Source organism: Musca autumnalis, unplaced genomic scaffold, assembly GCF_047663935.1.
Source record: "Musca autumnalis isolate F117 unplaced genomic scaffold, ASM4766393v1 scaffold_1, whole genome shotgun sequence".
Lineage (NCBI taxonomy): Eukaryota > Metazoa > Arthropoda > Insecta > Diptera > Muscidae > Musca > Musca autumnalis.
Window position 1 is genome coordinate 90,432,155 of NW_027411644.1, and position 27,579 is coordinate 90,459,733.

Genomic DNA, 27,579 nt, shown 5'->3' on the forward strand with positions numbered 1-27,579 from the left:
GAGGACCAATTTTTTCCTATACAAAAAACCTCAGAAGCTGAGGAGCAATTTTTTTCTATAGACAAAAATCTTCAGAAGCTGAGAACCATTTTTTTCTATTGAAAAAATTCTCAGAAGATGTGGACAATTTTTTTCTATAGAAAAATTCTCGGAATCTGAGGACCAATTTTTCTCTATAGAAAAAAATCGTCAGAAGCTAAGGACTATTTTTTCTGTAGAAAGAAATGCTCAGAAGCTGAGGACCATTTTTGCTGTAGAAAAATCCTCAGGAACTGATGTTTTCCTATAGAAAAATATCCTCAAAAGCAGAGCACCAATTTTTTTTTTTTCTATAGAAAAAAATCCTCTGAAGCTGAGAACCATTTTTTTCTGTTGACAAAACCCTCAAAAGATGTTCCTTGGAAGCTGAGGACCAAAAAAAGTCCTCAGAAGCTGAGGACCAGTTTTTCTGTAGTAGCTGACATAACAATAGCAGAGGAGCAGTAGAAAAGCCCTCAGAAGCCGATTTTTTTTCTATAAAAAAATAACCTCAAAAGCAGAGGGCCAATTTTTTTCCATTTTCAGAAGCTGAGGAGAAATTTTTCTACGGAAAAAATCCTCAGAAGCTGAGGACCACATTTTTTTCTATAGAAAAAAATCCTCGGAAAACTGGTGACCAATTATTTTCTGTAGCAAAAATCTTTAGAAACTGAGGACCCATTTTTTCAAAAGAAAATCCTCAAAGGCTGGGAACCAATCCAAGTGTATAGAACCTAGTAGAGCCGTAGTATATAAAATAAACTATCCATTATCCATTGTTTACTTAAAGATTCATAAGCTTTTCCATTTAGTGTTAAATTGTAAATTCCATTCATTTCCGAACATTGCACGATCATTTGGAGCATTTCAGCCCCATAAATATTTGAAAATTCAATAGAGGTATTACGTTATTTTTGAAGTAGTTATTGTTTCTTTTATTGGCTTGTTTTAACATAAAATATTCAGTATTTTTTTACAAAATTGTTGCAATACAAAAATTCAATTTTATTATTTTTTCAAGCAGGGCAGCACCTGTACATACATCATTATTGAAACATAACAATAGCAGAGGAGAGGTATACAACACACTCCACATACTAACATGGCTAATTGGTGGATCACTGAACAGCCCAGCCAGCAACAACAACAATTGAAAACGGCAACAATTGTGTAACATTTTGTGTGAGTTGTTTGTTGTTGTGTACTTTTGGTTATTGCAAATGCAAACATCAAATCGATCGTTCATTCGTTTGATCAGAGGTTATACTACAACAACGACGACGAAATGCTGCTATGCGTTCCGTAAACATAAACACCAAATTTGAATTTGGAATTCCCGCTACTAGATTCGACATGCAGGGAGCGACGAGTGAGGAGGAATTGTACAATGTGTGTTTTTTTCAGCTAATCAAGCAGTCGCGTGTTATTTCACAGTCAATATTCCGAGGTAATCGTTTGTTTATTTTATGTGCTAATCGGCGGTAAATCGATTGCGGATGATGATGATGATGATTATCGGGAAGAGGGTTAGGTTTTGCTGAGCACTCTGATGATCGCAATGGGATTCACACATTTTTTTATGAAAATAAAATACTTTTTTTTAAATTGAATTTTCATGCTATTGTCACATTCCATTTGAAAATTTTAGTTCCGCAAGGTGGTAAGGTTTCCATTTAGAGAGAGTCGAGCTACGAGAGCTGATAATAACTTTTGACAGATTGTTATTGGATTTGGTTTTAAAAATACTTCCCCAATTATAAGATAAAATTGGTAACTATTTCAAATTTTTTGGGCACAAATTGAATTGTTTTTTTTTTTTTCAACAAAAAGCTTTCATTTCAAGTTTTGCACTACACTTTTGTTAATTGGCTTTGACCTTAAAGAAAAATGTGTATGGAAACTTCACTTAAGATAGTCGGGTCATGACTAATCAAACTCCGCAATGTCAACAGAACTATGCCAACTATGGAAAGAAAAGCTATCAAAAACTATGTATATTACCGACCATTCCAGCATGAGACACTTATTGAAGAATGATAGCATAAAAACCTGGCAAGCACGTCTTTGAAAATAGATAGCTGAGCAAATGTTTGGCGAGTTCAAATATCGGCGAAAATGTAATATGTACATGTAAAGACATAAAAAACTTGTCGAGCGTACGATAAGTAGCAGCAAAATAATCAATCAAAATTGTTTCACAAATTTGTTATGCTAAAACGTATCGAATTGGGAATTTTAAACGATAACTTAACCGGGTCTACTTTGACTACACACACCAATCAACATGCTGACCTCACATTAAAGCATAAAAAATAGGTCCTCAAAAAATTCGATTTTTTTTCTATGGAATGAAATCCTCAGAAGCTGAAAACAGTTTTTGTATAGAAAAACGGCCCTCAGTGTCTGAGAATTTTTACTATAGAAAAAATTGGTCCTCAACTTCTAAACAATTTTGCTACAGACAAAAATTGGTCCTCAACTTATGAATATTTTTCAGTTTCTGAGGAATTTTTTCTATAGAAAAAAATTGGTCAACAGCCTTTGAGGATTTTTTCTATAGAAAAAAATTGGTCCTCAGCTTCCGAGGATTTTTTTCTATAGAAAAAAATTGGTCCTCAGCTTCCGAGGATTTTTTTCTATAGAAAAAAATTGGTCCTCAGCTACTGAGTATTTTTTTCTATAGAAAAAAATTGGTCCTCAGCTTCTGAGTATTTTTTTTCTATAGAAAAAAATTGGTCCTCAGCTTCTGAGAATTTTTTTCTATAGAAAAAAATTTGTCCTCAGCTTCTGAGGATTTTTTTCTATAGAAAAAAAAATTGGTTCTCAGCTTCTGAGGATTTTTTTCTATAGAAAAAAATTGGTTCTCAGCTTCTGAGGATTTTTTCTATAGAAAAAAATTGGTTCTCAGCTTCTGAGGATTTTTTTCTATAGAAAAAAATTGGTTCTCAGCTTCTGAGGATTTTTTTCTATAGAAAAAAATTGGTTCTCAGCTTCTGAGGATTTTTTTCTATAGAAACAAATTGGTCCTTAGATTCTGAGGATTTTTTTCTATAGAAAAAAATTGCTCCTCAGCTTCTGAGGATTTTTTCTATAGAAAAAAATTGCTCCTCAGCTTCTGAGGATTTTTTCTATAGAAAAAAATTGGTCCTCAGCTCCAGACAATTTTTTTCTATAGACGATTTTTTTTTACAGAAAAAATTGGTCTTCAGCTTCTGAGGATTTTTTTCGATAGAAAAAATTGGTCCTCAGGTGCTTAGTTTTTTCTTCTATTTTTTTCTACAGAGAAAATTGGTCCTCAGCTTCAGAGGATTTTTTCTCTATAGAATAAAATTGGTCATCGACTTCTGAGAATTTTTTCCATAGAAAAAACCGGTCCTCAGTTTCTGAGGATTTTTTTCCATAGGCAAAAAAATTAGTGCTCAGCCTCTGAAAAATTTTCCTATAGAAAAATTGGTCCTCAGGTTCTAAAAATATTCTTCTATTGAAAAAATCGGACCTCAGCTTCTGATGATTTTTGCCTACAGTAAAATCGGCCCTCTATAGAAAAAAATTGGTCCTCAGCTTCTGAGGATTTTTTTCTATTGAAAAAAATTGGTGCTCAGCTTATGAGGATTTTTCTATAGAAAAAAAATTTGGTCCTCAGCTTCTGAAGATTTTTATCTATTGACAAAAATTGGTCTTCAGCTTCTGAGGATTTTTTTCTATAGAAAACAAGTAAAAAAGTATCAGTCGGCTTTGTCGACAGAGATATACCCTCAGCCTGTGCAAATTGAAACACTTTTTTCACAAAAAACTTATGTATTTAGGGGGTTTCAAAATTTTGGTCGTATGAACCGACAAAAATGTTGATTAGGATTAAAGTTCAAAAATTTTGCGGAAAAGGTACTTAAAGGAATGGACCGACATAGACCATGGGGGTGCCATAGTGGGTTTTTACACCCATTCGGACTGTTTTCTCAAGAAGTATGGACTTGCCCCTGAAACAACTTTTACCATCGTAATTGAGGCAGCGAATGTAAGTTGCTTCAACAAAAATCAAAGTGATTCAATAGCAGGTCTTAAAGTGAACTTATCCAAAATTTTTTGTGGGAGGTACGGGATGGAGTGGACAAATATAGTCCATATTCGAACCTGATCTATATCTGGTAGATATTATGAGAATGTGTAAAGTACGGACTAAATCGGTCACTCCCATCAAGAGTTGTCGTGCGCACATTTTTTCCGGATATTTTTGAACTTTTGTGGGGTAGGTACCTGAAGGAGTGGACCGATATGGCTTATCTACGAACTTAAACTAAGTTTGGAAACAATATTACGAATGCCAAATTTTGGCCGGAATCGGCATTTCCGTTCGAGAATTATCTTGCGCTTCCACCCTTAAACATGGTGTCATAGGGTTTGTTTTTCAACTTTCAGGCTATTTTTTCAGGAAGTATGGACTTGCCCCTGAGGAAACTTGCACCTTCGTATAGGGGACAGTGAATACAAGATGTTACAACAAAAACCAATGCGATTCAAGAGCAGGTCCTAAACTGAACTTTTCCGAAATTTTGTGTGGGAGGTACTCGAAGGAGTTTACCGATTGAGTCCATATTGGTACCTCATCTAAGTCTGGTAGAAATTTCATAATGTGCAAAGTATGGACCAAATCGGTTATTCCCTACAAGAGTTATCGTACGCACAAATTTTCCGAACATTTTCGAACTTTTGTGGGGGAGGTACCGGAAGGAGTGGACCGATATAATCCATCTTTGAACTTGAACTAAGTTTGGACAAAATATTACGAAAGACAAATTTTGGACCGAATTGGCAGATCCGTTCGAGAGTTATCTTGCGCTCCAACCACTACACACGGTGTCATAGGGTTTTTTGTAACTTTAAGGCTATTTTCTCAGCAAGTATGGACTTGCTCCTTATGAAACTTACAGCGTCGTATAGAGGACAGCGAATACAACTTGCGTAAACAAAAATCAAAGCGATTCGAGACCAGGTCCTAAACTGAACTTTTCCGAAATTGTATGTGGGAGGTACGCGCAGGAGTGGACCGATTGAGTCTATATTGGAACCTCATCTAAGTTAGGTAGAAATTACACGATGTGCAAAGTATGGACCAAATCGGTTATTCCCTACAAGAGTTATCGTGCGCACAAGTTTTGCGACAATTTTTGAACATTTGTGGGGGAGGTACCTGAAGGAGTGGACCTATATGGCCCATCTTCGAACTTAAATCGAATCTGGACAAAATATTTCGATGCCCAAAATTTGAACCGAATCGATTGAACCGTTCGAGAGTTATCGTGCGCACCAGCCAGCCAGACAGACAGACGGACAGACAGACAGACAGACAGACGGACGGACATTGCTAGATCTACTCAAAATTGTCTGAAACGGATATCGTACAAACATACTTGGGGTCTAAAACCATTATTTCGATGAGGCACATTTTTGGTCGTATCAAAGTGTAAATACCCTCTTTAGCCTAAAGGCTGAGGGTATAAAAATTGGTCCTCAGCATCTGAGGATTTTTTCTTTAGGAAAAATTGGTCCTCAGTTTTTGAGGATTTTTTTTCTACAGAAAAAAATTGGTCCTCAGCTTCGGAGAATTTTTTTTTTCTATAGAAAAAAATTGGTCCTCAGCTTCTGAGGATTTTTTTCTGTAGAAAAAAATTGGTCCTCAGCTTCTGAGGATTTATTTCTGTAGAAAAAAATTGGTCCTCAGCTTCTGAGGATTTTTTTTATAGAAAAAAAATTGGTCCTCAGCTTCTGAGGATTTTTTTTCTATAGAAAAAAATTGGTCCTCAGATTCTGAGGATTTTTTTCTATAGAAAAAAATTGGTCCTCAGCTTCTGAGGATTTTTTTCTATAGAAAAAAATTGGTCCTCAGCTTCTGAGGATTTTTTTCTATAGAAAAAAATTGGTCCTCAGCTTCTGAGGATTTTTTTCTATAGAAAAAAATTGGTCCTCAGCATCTGAGGATTTTTTCTTTAGGAAAAATTGGTCCTCAGTTTTTGAGGATTTTTTTTCTACAGAAAAAAATTGGTCCTCAGCTTCGGAGAATTTTTTTTTCTATAGAAAAAAATTGGTCCTCAGCTTCTGAGGATTTTTTTCTGTAGAAAAAATCCTCGGAAGCTTAGGACCAATTTTTTCTATAGAAAAAATCCTTAGAAGCTGTGCACCAATTTTTTTCTTAGAAAAATATACTCAGAAGCTAAGGACCAATTTTTTTTTGTATAGAAAAAATCCTCAGAAAAAAATTGGTCCTCAGCTTCTGAGGATTTTTCTATAGAAAAAAATTGGCCCTCAGCTTCTGAGGATTTTTTTCTATAGAAAAAATTGGCCCTCAGCTTCTGAGGATTTTTTTTTATAGAAAAAATATGGCCCTCAGATTCTGAGGATTTTTTCCTACAGAAAAAATTGGTCCTCAGCTTCTGCGGATTTTTTTCTTTATAGAATAAAATACATAGGTCATCGAATTCTGAGGATGTTTTCTATAGAAAAAAATTGGTCCTCAGCATCTGAGGATTTTTTCTACAAAGAAAAATTGGTCGTCAACTTCCAAGGATTTTTTCTATAGAAAAAAATTGGTCCTCAGCTTCTGATAATTTTTTCTATAGAAAAAATTGGTCCTTCAGAGCCTGAAGAATAATCAAAGTGTATAGACCAAATTAAAGCCGCAGCACATTAAAATTAAAATAAAAGAATGAAAAAAATCGTAATACTAACCGAACCACTCCTCACTTAATACTGGATGATTATTTTCCTTGCTACTGCTGGTGGCACTGCTGCTGCTATGGTTGTTGTCATTATTTGGTTGATTGTAGAAATTCTTAAGGCCAAAGAGATAACTTTGCCTTAGCTTATCGCGATACGTAGGAACATTATTGGATGAATTTAAAGCTGTTGTTGCTGCTGCAGCAGAATCGCTGACTTCTTCTCTTTGGTTTTCAGCTTGTGGAGAGGATGATTTATTGTTAGACTGCTGAGAATGATGCTGCGGATTTAGACGAATACTGTTGCGATACAATTTCCTTGCGGAACGTAGAAAACTTAAAAGTCTGGTCGAATCATTTGGTGTGGATGGTGGAATTTTATGACTGCCGCTGCCATAGGCTGAGGAGCTAATACTGAAACCACCACCATTAACCAAGAAAATTGAAGTACCACCGGATATGGTTTTGGCTGGTGATTTACGATTATAATTCTTGTTGTTGTTGCTGTTGTTACTTGAGGGAGGTGGAATAATGACGCCAGAACTTGGTTTGATTTTATTCGAAGAGAAGGTGTAGAATTCTTTCAGATTAAATTTTTGATTTGCATGAGATGCAATGATCGGTGCAGAATTCAAGCTATTCGAGTTTGTCAACAGTTTGTGGACTCTTTGTGGTCGATCCGTATTATCTCCGTTAATAATTTTCTTTTTTTGCTGCAACTCCTTGTCGGTAACTGAACTGGCACTTCGGGTAAGATTTACTCGTTGCTGTTTTCTGATCTCATCGCCACCTCTTCGGCTTCCGTTGCGCAAAGAAATTGGTGATGCTGGAGGAATGCCGCCATTCAGCAGGGACTGTTTACACCAATAGACTTTATTGCTGCCAAAATAATACCTTCGACGATTATCATTTTTGGGAGTACGAGGACGTTTTGCTCGATTCGATGGACTTCCAGATAAATTGCGAGAATTAAGCGTGGAAACAATAGAACCAGCCGAGGAATTGGAGGACGATGACGATGATCCGGAGTCACTTCTTTTTTCCTTTAATTGTGGCACTGTACGAACTTCTTCATAGTTGAAGTTGCTCGATTCGGAACGATCTTTGGCACTGCCATTGGAAGTGGGTGTAATACTGGATGAAGTGTTCGTGGTATCTTCGTCACTGTCTGGTGAAATTGTCCGACTTTCATCACTTGATGTTGTTGTATTTGATGTAAATGTCGTTGGTGTTGTTGTTATATCTTCTGAGGTTGGCGTTACTGTTGTTGGTGTTGTTGATGCTATTGAAGCGGATGACGTTGAGGTTAGAAATGAATTGGATTGTATGAATACGCCATCACAGGTTATTCTGATCGTAGTCACCATTGTTTTTGTTACAAAACATATTTGATGAGAATTATTTTGGAATTTCTTTGCACATTAATTTTTCTATTTTTTTTATAAGGAAAATGGTTAGAGATAGGTTGGACATGTCTTCTCTATAAACACCAGGAAATACGAAACCACAGGAAACCAACAACAAAGTAGTCTTAAATTTACTACCAATTTTTTTCTATCGAAAAAACATCCCCAAATGCTGAGGATCAATTTTTTTCTATAAAAAATAAAATAAATTTAAAATACTAATTAAGCCGAAAAGTGAGCATCATTCTCATTAACATGAGAATACTCGATGCTTAAAGAGTTCAGGATTTTACTAGAAGACTTCAAGTTTATACGAGACCCCACAGTTCTACTTTATGGATGACCCCTCCAGAGGTTTTTTTATTCAACATAAGGCTTCCTTCAGATGGTTTCTCTTCTATAGAAAACTCGACTGAGGTCTTCTACATTCTAGAGAGATTTCTATCTTCAATTCGGTAGAAACCCCTCTAGAGGACTTCTATTCTGTAATAGACCTCACCAGAGGCCTTCTACTTTGTAGAAGATCGCTGCAGAGGTCTTCTATTTTGTAGAACACTTCTATTCTATAGAAGACCCCTCTAGAGGACTTCTGTTACACAGGAGACCCCTAGAGAGGTATTTTATTCTATAGAATACCTCTGCACATGTCTTTTATTCCATAGAAGACCCCTGAAAGAACTCTCCAGAGGTCTTCAATTCGGTAGAAATCCCTCTAGAGGTCTTCTATTTTGTAGTAGACCCCACCAGAGGAGTTCTATTCTATAGAAGACCGCTCCAGAGGTCTTCTATTAGGTACAACACGCCTTTAGAGGTCTTCTATTCTATGGAAGACGCCTCTAGAGGTATTCTATTCTATAGAAGACCCCTCTAGAGGTCTTTAATTCTATATAATACCCCTCCAGAGTTCTATTGTTCTATAGAAGACCGCCAGAGGTCTTTAATTCTATAGAAAACCCCTCAAAGGAATATCCCTCCAGAGTTCCAGATCCAGAAGTCACTTAAAGATAGCTTCTACCCTACAGAAGTCATTTCCAGAGCCCTTGTAGCCCATAGAAGTCACTTCCGGTGACCTTACATCATATAGAAGTCATTTCCAATGACCTTCTATCCTATAAATGTCACTTCCAGTGACCTTCTGTCCTATAGAAGTCACTTCCGGTGACCTTCTATCCTATAAATGTGACTTCCAGTGCTCTTCTATCCCATAGAAGTCATTTCCAGTTACCTTCTATCCCATAGAAGTCACTTCCAATGACCTTCTATCACATAGAAGTCACTTCCAGTGAGGTTCTCTTCCATAGAAGTCACTTTAGTGACCTTCTATACCATAGAAGTCACTTCCAGTGACCTTCTATACCATAGAAGTCACTTCCAGTGACCTTCTATACCATAGAAGTCACTTCCAGTGACCTTCTATACCATAGAAGTCACTTCCAGTGACCTTCTATCCCATAGAAGGTTACTTCCAGTGACCTTCTATCCCATAGATCTTACTTCCAGTGACCTTCTGTCCCATAGAAGTCACTTCTAGTGACCTTCTGTCCCATAGAAATCACTTCCAGTGACCTTCTATCCCACACAAGTCACTTCAGTGACCTTCTATCCCATAGAAGTCACTTCCAGTGACCTTCTATCCCATAGAACTTACTTTCAGTGACCTTTTATCCCATAGAAGTCACTTCTAGTGACCTTCTGTCCCATAGAAATCACTTCCAGTGACCTTCTATTCCATAGAAGTCACTTCCAATGACCTTCTATCACATAGAAGTCACTTCCAGTAAGGTTCTCTTCCATAAAAGTCACTTCCAGTGACCTGCTATCCCAAAGAAGTCACTTCCAGTGACCTTCTATCCAATAGAAGTCACTTCCAGTGACCTTCCATCCTATAGAAATCACTTCCAGTGACCTTCTATCCCATAGAAGTCACTTCCAGTGACCTTCTATCCCATGGAAGTCACTTCCAGTGACCTGCTATCCCAAAGAAGTCACTTCCAGTGACCTTCCATCCTATAGAAATCACTTCCAGTGACTTACTATCCCATAGAAGTCACTTCCAGTGACCTTCTATCCCGTGAAAGTCACTTCCAGTGACCTGCTATCCCAAAGAAGTCACTTCCAGTGACCTTCTATCCCATAGAAGTCACTTCCAGTGACCTTTTATCCAATAGAAGTCACTTCCAGTGACCTGCTATCCCATAGAAATCACTTCCAGTGACCTTCTATTCCATAGAAGTCACTTCCAATGACCTTCTATCACATAGAAGTCACTTCCAGTGAGGTTCTCACTTCCAGTGACCTTCTATCCAATAGAAGTCACTTCCAGTGACCTTCCATCCTATAGAAATCACTTCCAGTGACCTTCTATCCCATGGAAGTCACTTCCACTGACCTGCTATCCCAAAGAAGTCACTTCCAGTGACCTTCTATCCAATAGAAGTCACATCCAGTGACCTTCCATCCTATAGAAATCACTTCCAGTGACCTTCTATCCCATAGAAGTCACTTCCAGTGACCTTCTATCCCATGGAAGTCACTTCCAGTGACCTGCTATCCCAAAGAAGTCACTTCCAGTGACCTTCTATCCAATAGAAGTCACTTCCAGTGACCTTCCATCCTATAGAAATCACTTCCAGTGACCTTCTATCCCATAGAAGTCACTTCCAGTGACCTTCTATCCCATAGAAGTCACTTCCAGTGACCTTCTATCCCATAGAAGTCAGTTTCAGTGACCTTCTATCCCATAGAAGTCACTTTTAGTGACCTTCGATCCCATAGAAGTCAGTTTCAGTGACCTTCTATCCCATAGAAGTCACTTCCAGTGACCATCTATCCCATAGAAGTCACTTCCAGTGACCATCTATCCCATAGAAGTCACTTCCAGTGACCTCCTATCCCATAGAAGTCAGTTTCAGTGACCTTCTATACCATAGAAGTCACTTTTAGTGACCTTCGATCCAATAGAAGTCACTTCCAGGGACCTTCGATCCAATAGAAGTCACTTCCAGGGACCTCCTATCCCATAGAAGTCACTTCCAGTGACATTCTATCCCATAGAAGTCACTTCCAGTGATCTTCTATCCCATAGAAGTAACTTCCAGTGACCTTCTATCCCATAGAAGTAACTTCCAGTGACTTTCTATCCAATAGAAGTCACTTCTAGTGACCTTCTGTCGCATAGAAATCACTTCCAGCGACCTTCTACCCCATAGAAGTCACTTCCAGCGACCTTCTACCCCATAGAAGTCATTTCCAGTGACCTTCTATCCCATAGAAGTCACTATCAGTGACTTGCTATTCTATAAATGTTACTTCCAGTGACCTTCTAACCTAAAGAAGTCACTTCCAGTGACCTTATATCCAGTAGAAGTCACTTCCAGTGACCTTTTATCCCATAGAAGTCACTTCCAGTGACCTTATATCCCATAGAAGTCACTTCCTGTGACATTCTATCTCATAGAAGTCACTTCCTGTGACATTCTATCCTACATAAGTCACTTCCTGTGACTTTCTATCATACAGAAGTCACATCAAACGACCTTTTATCCCATAGAAGTCACTACCAGTGACCTTCTGTCATATAAAAGTCACTCCAGAGGACTTTTCCGCACATTCAATGACCTTCTTTCCTTTAGATGTCGTTCATAAAGGCAATCTATTCTGTTGAAGTCACTTCCAGCGACCATCTATCACTTCCAGTGACCTTCCATACTGCAAAAGTGACCACCAGTGATCTTTTTTCCTATAAAAGTCACACCAGTGACCTTCTTCTATCCTACTTCCAGTGATCTTCTATCCTATAAAAGTCGCTTCCACAGACTTTCTATACCGTAGAAGTCACTTCCAGTGAACATCTATCCCTCGGCATGTTTTTATCTTTGGAAAATCTTCTTCGCTTCAAAAGTCATGATAAAAATCTGATTTTAAGAACTCGATTGTAGTTTGTATGACAGTTGTTATTGTAACACCGAAAAAAAATAAAACATGTGAATGGTTTTTATTGTTCCGTTTTATGGTTTGATTCCCTGCTATGCTCTAAATCGCATTTATAATTTAGCCTGTAGTGAACATGGGTAAGTAACTATGCGACATGACTGGCTAGATGGGGATTCCACAAGAGCAACAACAACGGACTTCACAGAAAGCGAAAAGCAATAACAAAAGTTCAAAAGAACACCCACCCTTTGATGAGTAAAAGAAGAAGAGTATGGCCGAAATCATAGAAGTAAGGCGGCGTCGTACCAATTTCGGTTTAGTGGATCTGTTGTTGCTGCTGCTACTCGACTCTACTCTATTGTCATTTGGTTGGTTGGCAGCAGAGACGTTCATTAACTTTGTACTACTTTTAGGAGGTTAATAAACTTTCACACAGAGGCGCGCGAGCACACACACACGTGATTACTCACGAACTGACAGTTGGAATGACTGACGGACGGACAGACTACCGTCATGATGATGAAATTATAGAAAACTAAAATAAAAACCAAGTACTTGGCGCTCTTTGGTGTTAAAAACATTACAAATGAAGACTGAAAATAAAATCTTCATTCATAGTTCCGAAGTGCGGCGGTGCAGGCCGGCCCATCACCTCGCACCGCCAAACGTAGCACGTTAAATGATTGAATACGAAAAGAAGACATGGGTTTAATTTGTTCTTGTTTTTGTTGGAATTTTGTTGCTGCCGTCAAGACAGCTGTTGTGGCTGTCTCATTTCGTACTACAAATTGACTGACTAGCTAATTGAGGTGACTTGTTGACCAGACTAGGGAGCAGCATGGGATGCGGCTAAGAGCTCATTGGGGAAACGAGTATGAGTTTTTGATTTGGAAACACAAATGATTTTTTAGGTTTTCTTTTGGTGGTTTATGTGTGTCACCACAAAAAGAAGTGGTAGCAGCAATAGCTACGACATCATTACCACAGCGACACCAGGAGACGTAGTTTGTCATAAAAATTAAACTAAGTTAAAATCCCACTATGGTAATATTTATCATAACTAATATCGATTATGATAAAATGGCACAGTGATTAGAGAAAAAAGTTTGAATTATAGAGCTGAGGAACATTTTATTCTATAGAAAATCCTTAGAAGCTGAGGACCAAACTTTTTTCTATAGAAAAAAATTCTCAGAAGATGAGCAATTTTTTCTATAGCAAAAATCCACAGAAGCTGAGGGCCAATATTTTTCTTCGAAAAAACCTCAGAAGCTGAGAACCAATTTTTTCTATAGAAAATACTCCTCAGAAGCTGAGGACCAACTTTTATCTAGAGAAAAAAATCCTCAGAAGCTGGGGACCAAATTTATTTCTATAGAAAAAATCCTCATAAGCTTAGGACCAATTTTTTTCTATAGAAAAAAATCCTCATAAGCTAAGGACCAATTTTTTTCTATAGAAAAATCCTCAGAAGCTGAGGACCAAATTCTTTTCTATAGAAAAATGTCCTCAGAAGTTGAGAACAAAATTTTTTTCTATAGAAAAAATCCTCAGAAGCTGACACAAATTTTTTTCTTTAGAATAAAATCCTTAGAAGCTGAGGACCAAATTTTTTTCTATAGAAAAAATACTCAGAAGCTGAGGACCAATTTTTTATGGATACAAAATCAGAATCTGAGGACCAAATTTTTTTCTATAGAAAAAACCTCAGAAGCTGAGGACCAAATTTTCTTCTATAGAAAAAAATCCACATAAGCTGAGGACCAATTTTTTTCTATAGAAAAAAATCCTCAGTAGCTGAGGACCAAATTTTTTTCTGTAAAAAAAATCTTCGGAGGCTGAGGAGCAAATTTTTTCTAGAGAAAAAATCCTCAGAGGCTGAGGACCAATTTTTTTCTATAGAAAAAAATCCTCAGAAGCTGAGGACCAAATTTTATTTTCTTTAGAAAAAAAATCCGCAGAAGCTGAGGACCACATTTTATGATAAAAGCGCACATTGATTAGAGAAAAAAGTTTGAATATAGAAAAAATCCTCAGAAGCTGAGGTCCAATATTTTTCTATAGAAAAAAAATCCTCAGAAGCTGAGGACCAAATTTTTTTCAATAGAAAAAAATCCTCAGAAGCTGAGGACCAATTTTTTCCTATAGAAAAAAATCCTCTGAAGATGAGGACCAATTTTTTCCCATAGAAAAAAATCCTCAGAAGCTGAGGACCAATTTTTTTCTATAGAAAAAAATCCTCAGAAGCTGAGGACCAATTTTTTTCTATAGAAAAAAATCCTCAGAAGCTGAGGACCAATTTTTTTCTATAGAAAAAAATCCTCCGAGGCAGAGGACCAAATTTGTTTCAATAGAAAAAATCCTCAGAAGCTGAGGACCAAATTTTTTTCTATAGAAAAAAATCCTCAGAAGCTGAGGACCAAATTTTTTCTATAGAAAAAAACCTCAGAAGCTGAGGTCCAAATTTTTTTCTATAGAAAAAAACCTCAGAAGCTGAGGTCCAAATTTTTTTCTATAGAAAAAAACCTCAGAAGCTGAGGACCAAATTTTTTCTATAGAAACAAATCCTCAGAAACTGAGGACTAATTTTTTTATAGAAAAAAAATCTCAAATGCTGGGGACCAATTTTTTCTTTAGAAAAAAATCCTCAGAAGCTGAGGACCAAATTTTTTTTCTAGAGAAAAAAATCTCAGAAGCTGAGGACTATGAGGAATTTTTTTTTTATATATGAAAGGCAAATACCAAAATTCTGGGGACAATTCTTTATTTACCAAAAAACTCCTATTCTAAATAAGACCTCCCCAGTGCCATCTATTCTAAATAAGACCCCTTCAGAGCTTACCTAATTTTTAAAGGACCCATCTAGAGGTCTTCTATCCATCCCATCTCTTCTATAGAAGGCCATTACAGAGGACTTCTATTCCATAGACGACCCCGGCCTTCTATTCTATAAAAGACCCCTTAAGAGGTCTTTCATTTTAAGGAAACCCCTACAGTGGCCCTCTATTCTTTAGAAGACCCCTCCATACGGAGGTCTTCTATTCCATAGAAAACCCCTCAAATTGTCTTCTCTTCTATAGAAGGAAATGTCCTCTATAGAAAGGAAGACCTCTGAAGGGGTCTTCTATATAATATAAGACCTCTGAAGGGGTCTTCTATAGAATACAAGACCTCTGTAGATTCCTACGAAGTCACTTCCAGTGTCCCTCTATCATACAGAAGTCTCATCCAGTAACTTTCATTCCGACTCCGATTACTATACGACTCTACTTCGCAGCCTTGCTAAGGTACTAACATTTTGTCAGCATTTTTTCTCCTCCTTATTATTTCCCACGGTTTTTTGTCCCATTTCCAAATACTGTGCCTTTAATTATTTGTCATCATCAGTACACACACAGCGGTTGGTTAACCAAGTAAACAGTAAAAGTACGCCGCTCTTTATTTGGAGTGCGAACTTGTTGTTGCTGTTGTTGGTTTTTTTATGAGTTGTTGTAAATAAACATGATTTTCTTGTAAGATTTTTATTATTATTATTGTTTCATTCAGTGGAGTAACAATTGAACCAATTTTATGGCCAAACAGAGACAAATGACAACTTGGGGAACAAACAACCAGACGGACGAACGGACAGACAGACAGATAGATAGACAGACGCACTAAAGCGCTGCTTAGTGGCGTCGAATATAAATTCAAGTTAAAAAAATTAAGCAAAGTAATCAATTTAATAAGTTGAAGAAGAAGAAGCAGAAATTCAAGTCAAGTAGCAGCAGTTAACGGTAAATAAAGTCAAACAACAACAGCAACAACATCATCATAAACAACAATGGGAGGTGTCACTCCACTACTCTCACGATGTTGTAAAGCGGTAAGCAGATAGATTGAAACGTCACGCATCCAACCAATGTATCATTCATTGGATATAGAGTCTATATTATAGACCCCGTCGTCCGCCGTCGTCATTAAGTGGCAAAAACAAGAATATGGTGGAGCAAATACAGAATACCAATGTGTGTCGAGTGTTGTACAAAAAATAAAGTGACATTAGTATGCGTGTGCTCTAGTTTTCCTTTTGCTTACACTGATGAAAAAAAATTTGAAGTGGAAAACAATTCCGACAAAATTTCACATAAAATCAGACAAGTTTTTAGGGTGAACCTAATATAAAATAAAAAAAAAACATAAATTTATATCAATGTTGTTTGTTTAGTTCTTAGGTTAAAGGTCAACCTCCAACGTCTTCTATTTTATAGAAACCCCCCTAGGGTTTTTATCTATAAAAAACCTCTCCAAAAGTCTTTTATTACTTGAAAGGCCCCTCCAGAGGTCATATTTTCTATAAAAGACCACTCCAGAGGTATTTTATTCTATATAAGACCCTTCCTAGGTTTTATAATTTTTAGGTCTTCGTCATTCTTCAGAGGTCTTCTATTCTATAGAAGACACTCTCCAGAGATTTTATTTTCTAAAGAAGAACCTTCCAGAGGTCTTCAGAGAGGTATTCATTTCTATTGAAGACTCTTTCGACTTCTATTATATAGAAGACCCCTCTAGAGGATTTTTATTCTATAGAAGACGCTTCCAGACGTCTGCTATCCTATAGAAGACCCCTCCAGAGGTTTTATATTCTAAAGAAGACCCTTCCAGATGTCTTCTATTCGATAAGAGACTTTTCCAGAGAGCTTCTAGTCTAAAGAAGATCCCTTCCGAGGTCTTCATTTAAAAAATCCTTTTCTATACTAAAAAGAACTAATCCTGAGGTTTTCTAATCCATTAAAGACCCCTCCAGCAGTCTTATATTCTTCTATGGAAGACCCCTCTGGAGGATTTTTATTCTATAGAAGACGCTTCCAGACGTCTGCTATTCTATAGAAGGCATCCCCTAGAGGTTTTATATTCTAAAGAAGACCCTTCTAGAGGTATTCTATTCGATAAGAGTTTTTTCCAAAGAACTTCTAGTCTAAAGAAGGTCCCTTCCGAGGTCTCCATTTAAAAAATCCTTTTCTATACTAAAAAAACTAATCCTGAGGTTTTCTATTCCATTGAAGACCCCTCCAGCAGTCTTATATTCAACTTCAGATCCCTACAGAGTTCTTATATTCTAAAGTCTTCTATTTTGCAGTAGATCCCTTCGGAGGTCTTTTATCCTATAGGAGACTCCTTCCAGAGATCTTCGATTCTATAGAAGACCTCTACACCGGTCTTCAATTTTATAGACTATCCCTACAGAGGTTTTCTTTTCCATAGACGACCTTACTAGAGGTCTTCTATTTTATAGAACACGTGCCAGAGGTATTCATTTCTATTGAAGAAGACTCCTCCAGGGAACTTATGTTAAATGGAAAACTTTTCCAGAGTTATTCATTTCTATAGAATACCCCTACGGAGAACTTCTATTGCATAGAGGACCCCTCCAGGTAACTTCTATTATATAGATGATCCCTCCAGAGGTTTTTCTTCTATTCAATAGAAGGCCCCAACGCAGTTCTTTTATTCTGTAGAAGACCTTTAAGGAGGTCTTCTATTTTATAAAAGACCACTACGGAGGACCTCTATTCTATAAAATACACATCCAAATGCCTTCAGTAATATAGAGAACATCTCTCTGTATAGAAAACCCCATAAGTTTCATTCTACTCCATAGAAGACCCCCCACCCGAGCTCTTCTGTTCTCTGGAATACCCTCCAGAGGTCTTCGATACTATAGAAAACTTCTCCAGAAGTCTTCTATTGTATAGAAGACCCCTCCAGAAGTCCACTATTCTATAAGCGACCCCTCCAGGGGTCTCCTGTTCTAGAGAAGACACTTTCAGAGATTTTTTATTCTATAGAGACATATTCAGAGGTCGTTTATTCGATAGAAGATCGCTTCAAAAGTTATATATTTCATAGCACACCCCTCCTGAAATCTTCTATTCTATAGGAGACCCCTTCGGAGGTCATCTTCTGTTGTATGGAAGACCCCCAGAGAACTTTTGTTATCTCCAGAGATTTTATAATGTATAGAACTCCTCCCCCAGAGATTTTATAATCTATAGAAGGTTCCAACAAAAGTCTACAATTCCATAGAGAACCCCTCTAGATGTATCATTTTCTATAGAAGACCTATCCAGCGGTCTTCAATTCTATAGTGTAGTCCCAGAGGTCTTTTATTCTGTGGCAGACCATTCCAGAGGTCTTCTGTTCTATTCTGTAGAAGGCACCTATAGAGGTCTTATATTACATAAAATACACCTTCAGAGGTCATTTATTCTATGGAAGACCCCATTAGAGGCCCTCTATTCTATAGAAGGCCACTTCAGAGGTCATCTATTCTATAGAAGGCCATTTCCGAGGTCTTCTGTTCAACAGAAGACTCCTCCAGAGGATTTCTTTTGTATAGAAAACTCCTGAAAAGGTCTTCCATTCTATAGGAAACGCTCAAATTAGCATATATTCTATATCATATATTTTATGGGGTATAAGACCCCATAATATGTCTTTTACCCTATAAAATGCCCCTTTAGAGGTCTTATATCCTATAAAATACCACTTCAGATGTCATCTTTTCTACAGAAGACCCCTACGGATGCCACTTCTGAGGTCTTCTGTTCAACAGAAGACTCCTCCAGAGGACGTCTATTATATCCTATAGAATTGACTCCAAGTGACCTTCAATCCTGTAGAAGTCACTTCCGCTAACATTCTATGCTGCAGATGTTGCTTTCAGTGAACTTCTGCGCTACAGAATGCACTTCCAGTGAGATACTAGTCACAATCAGTTAATCACAATGAGTTATACAGAAGTTGCTTTTAGTTACCTTCTATCGTGGGACCTGACCTTCTATCCTATTAAAGTCACATTCAATGTCTTTCTGGCACTTCCAGTGGCCGTGTATCCCACAGAAGTCCAAGTCCAAAGACATTCTTTCCTTAAAAAAGCACTTCCAAAGACTTTCTATTACATAGAAGTCACTTCCGATAACCTTATATTCTATAGAAGTCACTTCCAACGACCTTCTATCCTACAGAAGTCACATCCATGTGCAAGCCATTCAGCGTTCTTATATTCTATATAAGACACTTTCAAAGTTCTTCTATGCTACAGAAGACCCCTCTCAGAGGTGTTCTACCCTATATAATAAACCTCCAGAGGCCTTCAATTTTATACAAGACCCCACCAGGTGTCTAAATTTCTATAGAAGACCCCTCCAGAGGTGTTCTATTCTATAGAAGGCCCCTTCAGAAGTCCTCTATTCCATAGAAGACCCCTTATATAGAAAACCCCTTCACAGGCGATCTATTCACCCTTCAGAAGTCTTGCATTCTATAAAAGACGCCTCCGAAATGTTCAAACTCTAAAAAAGACAATATCAGAGTTCTTCTATCCTTAAGAAGACTCCCATCAGAGGTATTCTATTCCAAACTAGATCCTTTCAGAGGTCTTCTATTCTATAGGAGACCCATTCAGCTTTCTTATATTCTATATAAGATGCCTTCAAAGTTCTTCTATGCTATAGAAGACCCCTTCCAGAGGCCTTTCTAATCTATAAAATACACCTCCAGAGGTCTTCAATTCTACAGAAAACCCCACCAGGTGTCTTAATTTCTATAGAAGTACTCTCCAGATGTATTTTATTCTATAGAAGACCCATCCAGAGGTTTTATGTTCTAAAGAAGACCCAATCAGATGTCCTATATGACCTTTTCGGAGAACTTCTAGTCGATAGAATACCACTTCAGAGGTCTCCATTAAAAAAACACCTATTCAGAAGTTTTAAATTCTATTGAAGACCCCTCCATAGTTGTTCTCTCCTATAAAAGAGTATTTCAGAGGTCTTCTATTCCACTGAAGACCCCTCCAGAGTTCTTTTATTCTATAGAGAATACTACCTGAAGTATTGTATTTTATAGTAGACCCCTTCAGAGGTCTTTTATTCAATAGGAGACCCTTCCAGAGGGCTTGTTTTTACAGAAGACACCCTCCCGGATATCTTTTATTCTATACAAGACCCATAAGGAGGTCTTCTATTCTATAGAAGACCCTTTCAGGCGTCTTATATTCTACAGAAGATCTTCTATTCTATAGAAGACTGCTTCAGGGGTCTTCTACTCCACTGAAGTCCCTTCCAAAGACATTATACTTTACTTCAGACCTCTCCCGAGTTCTTCAAGTCTATAGAGAATTCCACCTGAAGTTTTCTATTTATACCCTCAGCCTTTAGGCTAAAGAGGGTATTTACACTTTGATACGACCAAAAATGTGCCTCATCGAAATAATGGCTTTAGACCCCAAGTATGTTTGTACGATATCCGTTTCAGACAATTTTGAGTAGATCTAGCAATGTCCGTCCGTCCGTCTGACTGTCTGTCTGTCTGGCAGGCTGGTGCGCACGATAACTCTCGAACGGATCAATCGATTCGGTTCAAATTTTGGGTATGGAAATATTTTGTCCAGATTCGATTTAAGTTCGAAGATGGGACATATAGGTCCACTCCTTCAGGTACCTCCACCACAAATGTTCAAAAACTGTCGCAAAATTTGTGCGCACGATAACTCTTGAAGGGAATAACCGATTTGGTCCATACTTTGCACATCGTGTAATTTTTACTAAACTTAGATGAGGTTCCAATACGGACTCAATCGGTCCACTCCTTCGGGTACCTCCCACACAAAATTTCGGATAAGTTCAGTTTAGGACCTGGTCCCGAATCGCTTTGATTTTTGTTTACGCAAGTTGTATTCGCTGTCCTCTATACGACGCTGTAAGTTTCATTAGGGGCAAGTCCATACTTCTTGAGAAAATAGCCTGAAAGTTACAAAAAACCCTATGACACCGTGTGTAGTGGTTGGAGCGCAAGATAACTCTCGAATGGATCTTCCGATTCGGTCCAAAATTTGGGTTTCGTAATATTTTGTCCAAACTTAGTTCAAGTTCAAAGATGGATTATATCGGTCCACTCTTCGGAAAATTTGTGCGCACGATTACTTTTGAAGGAAGTAGCCGATTTGATCCATACTTTGCACATCGTAAAATTTCTACCAGACTTATGTTAGGTTCCAATATGGACTCAATTGGTCCACTCCTTCGGGTACCTCCCACACAAAATTTCGGATAAGTTGAGATTAGGACCTGCTCTCGAATCGCTTTGATTTTTGTTGCAACAACTTGTATTCACTGCACTCCATACGACGGTACAAGTTTCATCAGGGGCAAGTCCATACTTTCTGAGAAAATAGCCTCAAAGATGCAAAAAGCCCCTATAACACCATGTGTAGTGGATGGAGCGCAAGATAACTATCGAACGGATCCGCCGGTTCGGTCCAAAATTTGGCCTTCGTAATATTTTGTCCAAACATAATTTAAATTCGAAAATAAGCCATATCGGTCCACTCCTTCAGGTACCTCCCCCACAAAAGTTCAAAAATGTTCGGAAAAGTTGTGCGCAAGATAACTCTTGATGGGAGTGACCGATGTAATCCATACTTTGCACATAATAATAGATATACCTGATATAGATCAGGTTCGAATATGGACTATATTTGTCTACTCCTTCTGGTACCTCTCACACACAATTTTGGATAAGTTCACTTTAAGACCTGCTCTCGAATCACTTTAATGTTTGTTGAAGCGATTTGCATTCACTGCCTCCAGTACGACGGTAAAAGTTTTTTTCGGGGGCAAGTCCATACTTCATAGGAAAACAGCCCAAAAGGTGTAAAAAAATACCTATGTCACCATAAGTAGCTTTCGGAGAGCACGATAACTCTCGAACCGTTCAACCGATTTGGTCCAACATTTGGTCTTCGTCATATTATATCCAACCTTAGTTTCATGGGCAATACCGGTCCACAACTTCCGGTACTTCTTCTTTAAAAAATGTCACTAAAATGCTAGGACGATATCACCTGAATGAGGCAAACAATTTGGTCCAAACTTTGGATCTCCTAATATTTTGTCAAAATTTAGTTTAACTTCTAAAATGGCCCACATCGGTCCTCTCTAAGGGTACCTCCCCCACAAAAGTTCAACATTAGTGCAGTTAATTCTAAATCCACATTTTTGGCGGCAAGTTCAAATGTCCAAAAAGGGCCACAAAATTCTGAAGAGACCTTAAATACATTCGATCTGTCCGTAGGTGAAAGTTTCACTTCACATTGGCTGAGGGTATATATCTGTCGGCAAAGCCGACTGACACTTTTTTACTTGTTTATAGTAGAGATCTCTGCTCAATAGAAGGATTTCTATTATATCCTATAAAAGTGACTCTAAGTGACCTTTGGTCCTAAAGGTCACTTCCAGTTACCTTCTATCCTGTAGATGTTGTTTTCAGTGAATTTCTGCCCAACAGAAGTCACTTCCAGTGACATAATAGCCACATTCCGCGAACTTCTATCATATAGAAGCCGCTTTCAGTTACCTTCTACCCTATAAAAATCACTTCGAGAGACCTTCTATCCTAAAAAAGACACCTTAAATGACTTTTTATACTATATAAGTCACTTCCGGTGACATTTTATCCCACAGAAGTCAAGCCCAAAGACATTCTATCTTAAAAAGGACACTTCCAGCGACCTTCTATTCTATAGAAGTCACTTCCGATAACCTTATATTCTATAGAAGTCACTTCCAATGATATTCCTTCTCAGCATGCACTTTATTCTTACTTTATTTACTGAATGGCAATTAGGGAAAATTCTGAATTTCTTCTTGCTTCTGAGAAAAAATTATTAAGAAAAGAACCAGACCCCAAGCCAGATAAGTTTATCGTTTAGAAAATTTTTTTTTGAAGAAGAGACAAACATTAAAGTCGGCTGTTAACTAATTGAATAATTAACACGTAAACATTTAACAATAATTACTCCTCGAGTAACGTAAGACATGGAAGTGTCGCAAGATCATTTGCTAAAGCAAAGTGAGGTTAGGTTAGTGTGAATTGTCGAATGAAATGGGCCAAACACTAATTATTCCAAAAAATCCCAAAGTTTAATGGCATGCAGGCAGCAGCACTATGTTATGAGGTAATCTTTTACAAAATAAGAAAGAAAAAAAAAAACAGAGACTAACTAATGATGAAAAGTGGGAATGGACATCATTTCGTGTGGGTAATTAAGACCGAAAAATAAAAGACAGTCAGTCTGTCAGAGGAAGAAGAAAAACTAATTCATGGCTTTGTGAGTTTTGTTTTTCTTGACGTAATCTGAGTAATGGACATTGGAGGTTGTTTAGTGCGACTTTGTTGTGTGAATTTAAAGTTTAACAACTTAGCACAAAGTTAATTTGTTAAACAACAACAACAGCAAAACAACAACTTGACAATTAATTGTTTCAAAATGGACACAAGACCCCCAAAATAAATGTATCACATCGGCATTGTTATACGAAAAAAATAAACACACAAAAACAAATGCAAATTAGCGCAGAGTAGAGTAGAGCAATGGGGGAAGAAGAGACGATAAAACAAAAGCAAAACAAAACAATAATCAAAAGTTTAAAATACCACAATGGCTTAAAAATCTCATGGCTTCCTGTTCCCGTGTACATACTCCTCACCCCCTTCGTTAACATTTAACATCCAAGGGGTTAAGCGGAGGAAATACTTTTTCAAAAGAGGGTTTCATTTTAAGGGTAACAACAACAACGAAAAACTTTAATAAATTAATTTCAAAAAAATATAACAACAAAAAGTGGTGGAATCCCATTTTAAGCAGACGACGACTCAAGCAACAACAAAAGAAACGACAGAACGAACAGGTGAAGTGAACTGACACAGTTCGCCTCCGAAACAAGTAAATGTGAAATATGAATATAAAGAGCACAACACAACAACGATAACAATTTGGTGTGAAATAAAATTAACAAAAAAAAAAATTAAATAAAAATGCTAATTCAGCCGCCATAAAAACAAAAAATAAAAAACAACGAGTCACATATTTTACGATTAATGTGAATTGCTGTTCGTTAGTCGCAACCTGTGCACTGACTGCACTGCACTTCATTGAACCGTTGAATGCAGGTGGTGTGTGATAAAATTAGAGGTTATTTCAAATGATATCAAACAAAAAAAGAAGAACTTTGTGCTGAGACATCACAAAATAATCTCACCCACATTACTCAGCATTGAAATGTGGGGAATATCTCATTGCAAGTATTTGAGAAATGCATTTGCAACTTTACAAGTTCGCCACAATCTTGGTGTTTTCTTTTCTTCGTAATTGCAGTTTTTTACAAATCGATGCAAATAAATTTAGTTTGTTTAAATTGCAGGTTAAAAGGGATCCTCAGATCAGAGGTCTTGTATTCTATATAAGACTCTTCAGAGCTTTTCTATACTATAAAAGACGCCTTCAGAGGTCTTCTATCTCCCCTCCAGATGTCTTCTTCCTTCAGAGGTCTTCTATTCTATCGAAGACCCCTCCAGAGGTCTTATATTTCATAGAAGACCCCTCTAGAGGTCTACTATTTTATAGAGGTATTCTATAGAAGACCAGATGTATTCTATAGAAGACACCTCCAGAAGTCTCCTATTCTATAGAAGACCCTCGAGAAGTCTTATATTCTATAGAATATCCTACAGAAATATTTTATCCTATAGAAAACTCTCCAGAGGTCTTCTATTTTATAGGAGACCCCTGCAAAGGTCTTCTTTTTTATAGAAGACACCTCCAGAAGTCTTATATTTCATAGAATACACCTCCAGAGGTCTTCTGTTTTATAGAAGACACCTCCAGAGGTATTATATTTTATAGAAGACACCTCCAGAGGTCTTTTATTCTGCCGACGACCCCTCCAGAGGTCTTCTATTCTCTAGAGGACCTTCCAGAGGCGATCTATTTCATAGAAGACCCACCCATAGTTATTCTATTCTTCCCTCCAGAGGTCTTCCATTCCGTTTCTGTTTTAGAGAGGTCCCTCCTGTGGCCTTCTATTCTTAGAAGATTCCTCGAGAGGATTTCTATTTACAGAATGCCGCTGAGGTCTTTAATTTCATAGAAGACACCTCCAAAGATCTCCTATATTTTAGAGTAGTCTTCTATTCTATAGAAGACCCCTCCACAGGTCTTCTTTTTATACCCTCAGCATTTATGCTAACGAGGGTATATACACTTTCATACGGGCAAAATGTGCCTCATCGAAATAATGGTTTTAGACCCCAAGTATGTTTGGACGAAATGTGTTTCAGACAATTTGGAGTCGATTGAGCAATGTCCGTCCGTCTGTCTGTCTGCCTGTCTGGCTGGCTGGAGCGCACTCTCGAACGGATGAACCGATTCGGCTCAAATTTTGGCTTTCGTAATATTTTGCCCAAACTTAGTTTAAGTTCGAAGATGGGCTATATCGGTCCACTCCTTCCGGTACCTCCCCCACAAAAGTTCGAAAATGTTCGGAAAATTTGTTGCCACGATAACTCTTGCAGGGAGTAACCGATTTGGTCCATACTTTGCCCATCGTAAAATGTGTACCAAACTTAGATAATGTTTCAATATAGACTTAATCGGCCCACTCCTTGGGGTACCTCCCACACAAAATTTCGGAAAATTTCAGTTTAGGGTCATCTCTCGAATCGCTTTGATTTTTGTTTTAGCAACTTGTATTTACTGCCCTCCATACGACGGTATAAGTTTCATCATGGGCAAGTCCAAACTTCTTGAGAAAATAGCCTGAAAGTTGCAAAAAACCCCTATGACACCGTGTGAGGTGGTTGGAGCGCAAGATAACTCTAGAACGCATCTGCCAATTCGGTCCAAAATTTGGCCTTAGTAATATTTTGTCAAAACATAGTTTAAGTTTGAAGATAAGCCATATCGGTCCACTCCTTCAGGTACCTCCCTCACAAAAGTTCGAAAATGTTCGGAAAATTTGTTCATACGGTAACTCTTGAAGGGAGTGGCCGAATCGGTCCATACTTTATACAGCCTAATATATCCACTAGATATAGATCAGGTTCAAATATGGGCTATATTTGTCCACTCCATCCGGTACCTCCCACACAAAATTTCGGATAAGTTCACTTTAAGACCTACTATCGAATCACTTTGATTTTTGTTGAAGCAACTTGCATTCGCTGCCTCAATTACGATGGTAAACGTTTTTTCAGGGGTAAGTTCATACTTCTTGAGCAAACATCCCGTAGAATGTCAAAACCCCCTATGGCACCATTCGAGTGTAGATCCATTCCTTTTAGTATCTCCTCCGCAAAACTTTAGATCTCTAATCCTAATGAACATTTTTGTCGGTTCGAATTCCCAAAATTTTTAAATTTTTTGGGAAAATTTTTTTTTCAATATATACAGGCTGAGGGTTTATCTCTGTCGGCAAAGCCGACTGATACTTTTTTACTTGTTTTATATGAGATACCTTCAGAGGTCTCCTGTTCTATAGAAGACCCCTCCAGAGGTCTTATATTCTTTAGAAGTCACTTCCAGTGACCTATCCTACAGAAGTCACATCCATGTCCCAGCTATTCAGCGTTCTTATATGCTATATAAGACGCCTTCAAAGATCTATGCTACAGAAGACCCCTCTCAGAGGTGTTCTACTCTATATAATACATCTCCAGAGGTCTTAAATTTTATATAAGATCCCACAAGGTGTCTTAATTTCTATAGAAGATCCCTCCACAATTATTTTATTCTATAGAAGAACCCTCCAGAGGTATTCTATAGAAGGCCCCTTCAGAAGTCCTCTATTCCATAGAAGACCCCTTCTATTCTATAGAAAACCGCTTCACAGGTGACCTATTTACCCTTCAGAGATCTTGCATTCTATAAAAGACGTCTCCCAAATGTTCTATTCTAAAGAAGACACCATCAGAGTTCTTCTATCCTTAAGAAGACTCACATCAGAGGTATTCTATTCCAAACTAGAGGTCCCTTCAGAGGTCTTCTATGAAATAGAGGGCCCTACAGAGGTCTTCTATTATATAGGAGACCCCTCCAGAGGTTTTCTATTTGATAACAGACCACTCCAAATTTCATAGAAGAACCACCCAGAGTTATTCTATTTTTTAGAGGACCCTCCAGAGGTCTTCTATTTTGTAGAAGACCCCTCCAGAGGACTTTTGTTTTATAGGAGATTCCTCCCTAGGTCTTCTGTTTTATAGAGGTCCCTCCTGTGGTCTTCTATTCTTAGAAGACCCTTCCAGAGGACTTCTATTTTATAGAATACCACTCTTTTATTTCATAGAAGGACTCTTATTCTTTAGAGAAGTCTTCTATTCTTTAGAAGACCCCTCCACAGGTCTTCTGTTTTATATCAGATACCTACAGAGGTCTCCTGTTCTATAGAAGACCCCTCCAGAGGTCTTATATTTTACAGGAGACCACTTCCGAGGGCTTCTATTTCATAGATGACTCCTCCAGAAGACATCCTCTAATATTTCTATTCTACAGAAGAGGTCTTCTATTTCATAGAAGACTTCTTCAGAGATGGAAGATCCCTTCGGGGTCTTCTATTTTGTAGAAGACACCCCAGAGGTCTTTTATTTTATAGGGCACTCATCCAGAGGGCTTCTTTTTCATAGATAACCCCTCC

General features: G+C 37.7%; 1 protein-coding gene across 12 annotated transcripts in view; it reads right to left on the bottom strand.

Annotated features, from left to right (window-relative positions):
• Window positions 1-27,579, bottom strand: part of Csk (C-terminal Src kinase) — a 122,164-nt gene that overhangs the window by 41,193 nt on the left and 53,392 nt on the right. For 10 of the 12 annotated variants that reach the window (XM_073985285.1, XM_073985267.1, XM_073985291.1 and 7 more), the window contains exon 2: window positions 6,742-8,158. The exons of the other annotated variants lie outside the window; for them this stretch is intronic. In XM_073985285.1, coding sequence (XP_073841386.1) covers window positions 6,742-8,095 — 1,354 coding nt within the window. In that variant the 5' untranslated portion in view covers window positions 8,096-8,158. The remainder of the gene's footprint in view (window positions 1-6,741; window positions 8,159-27,579) is intronic. 12 annotated transcript variants of the gene reach the window in all.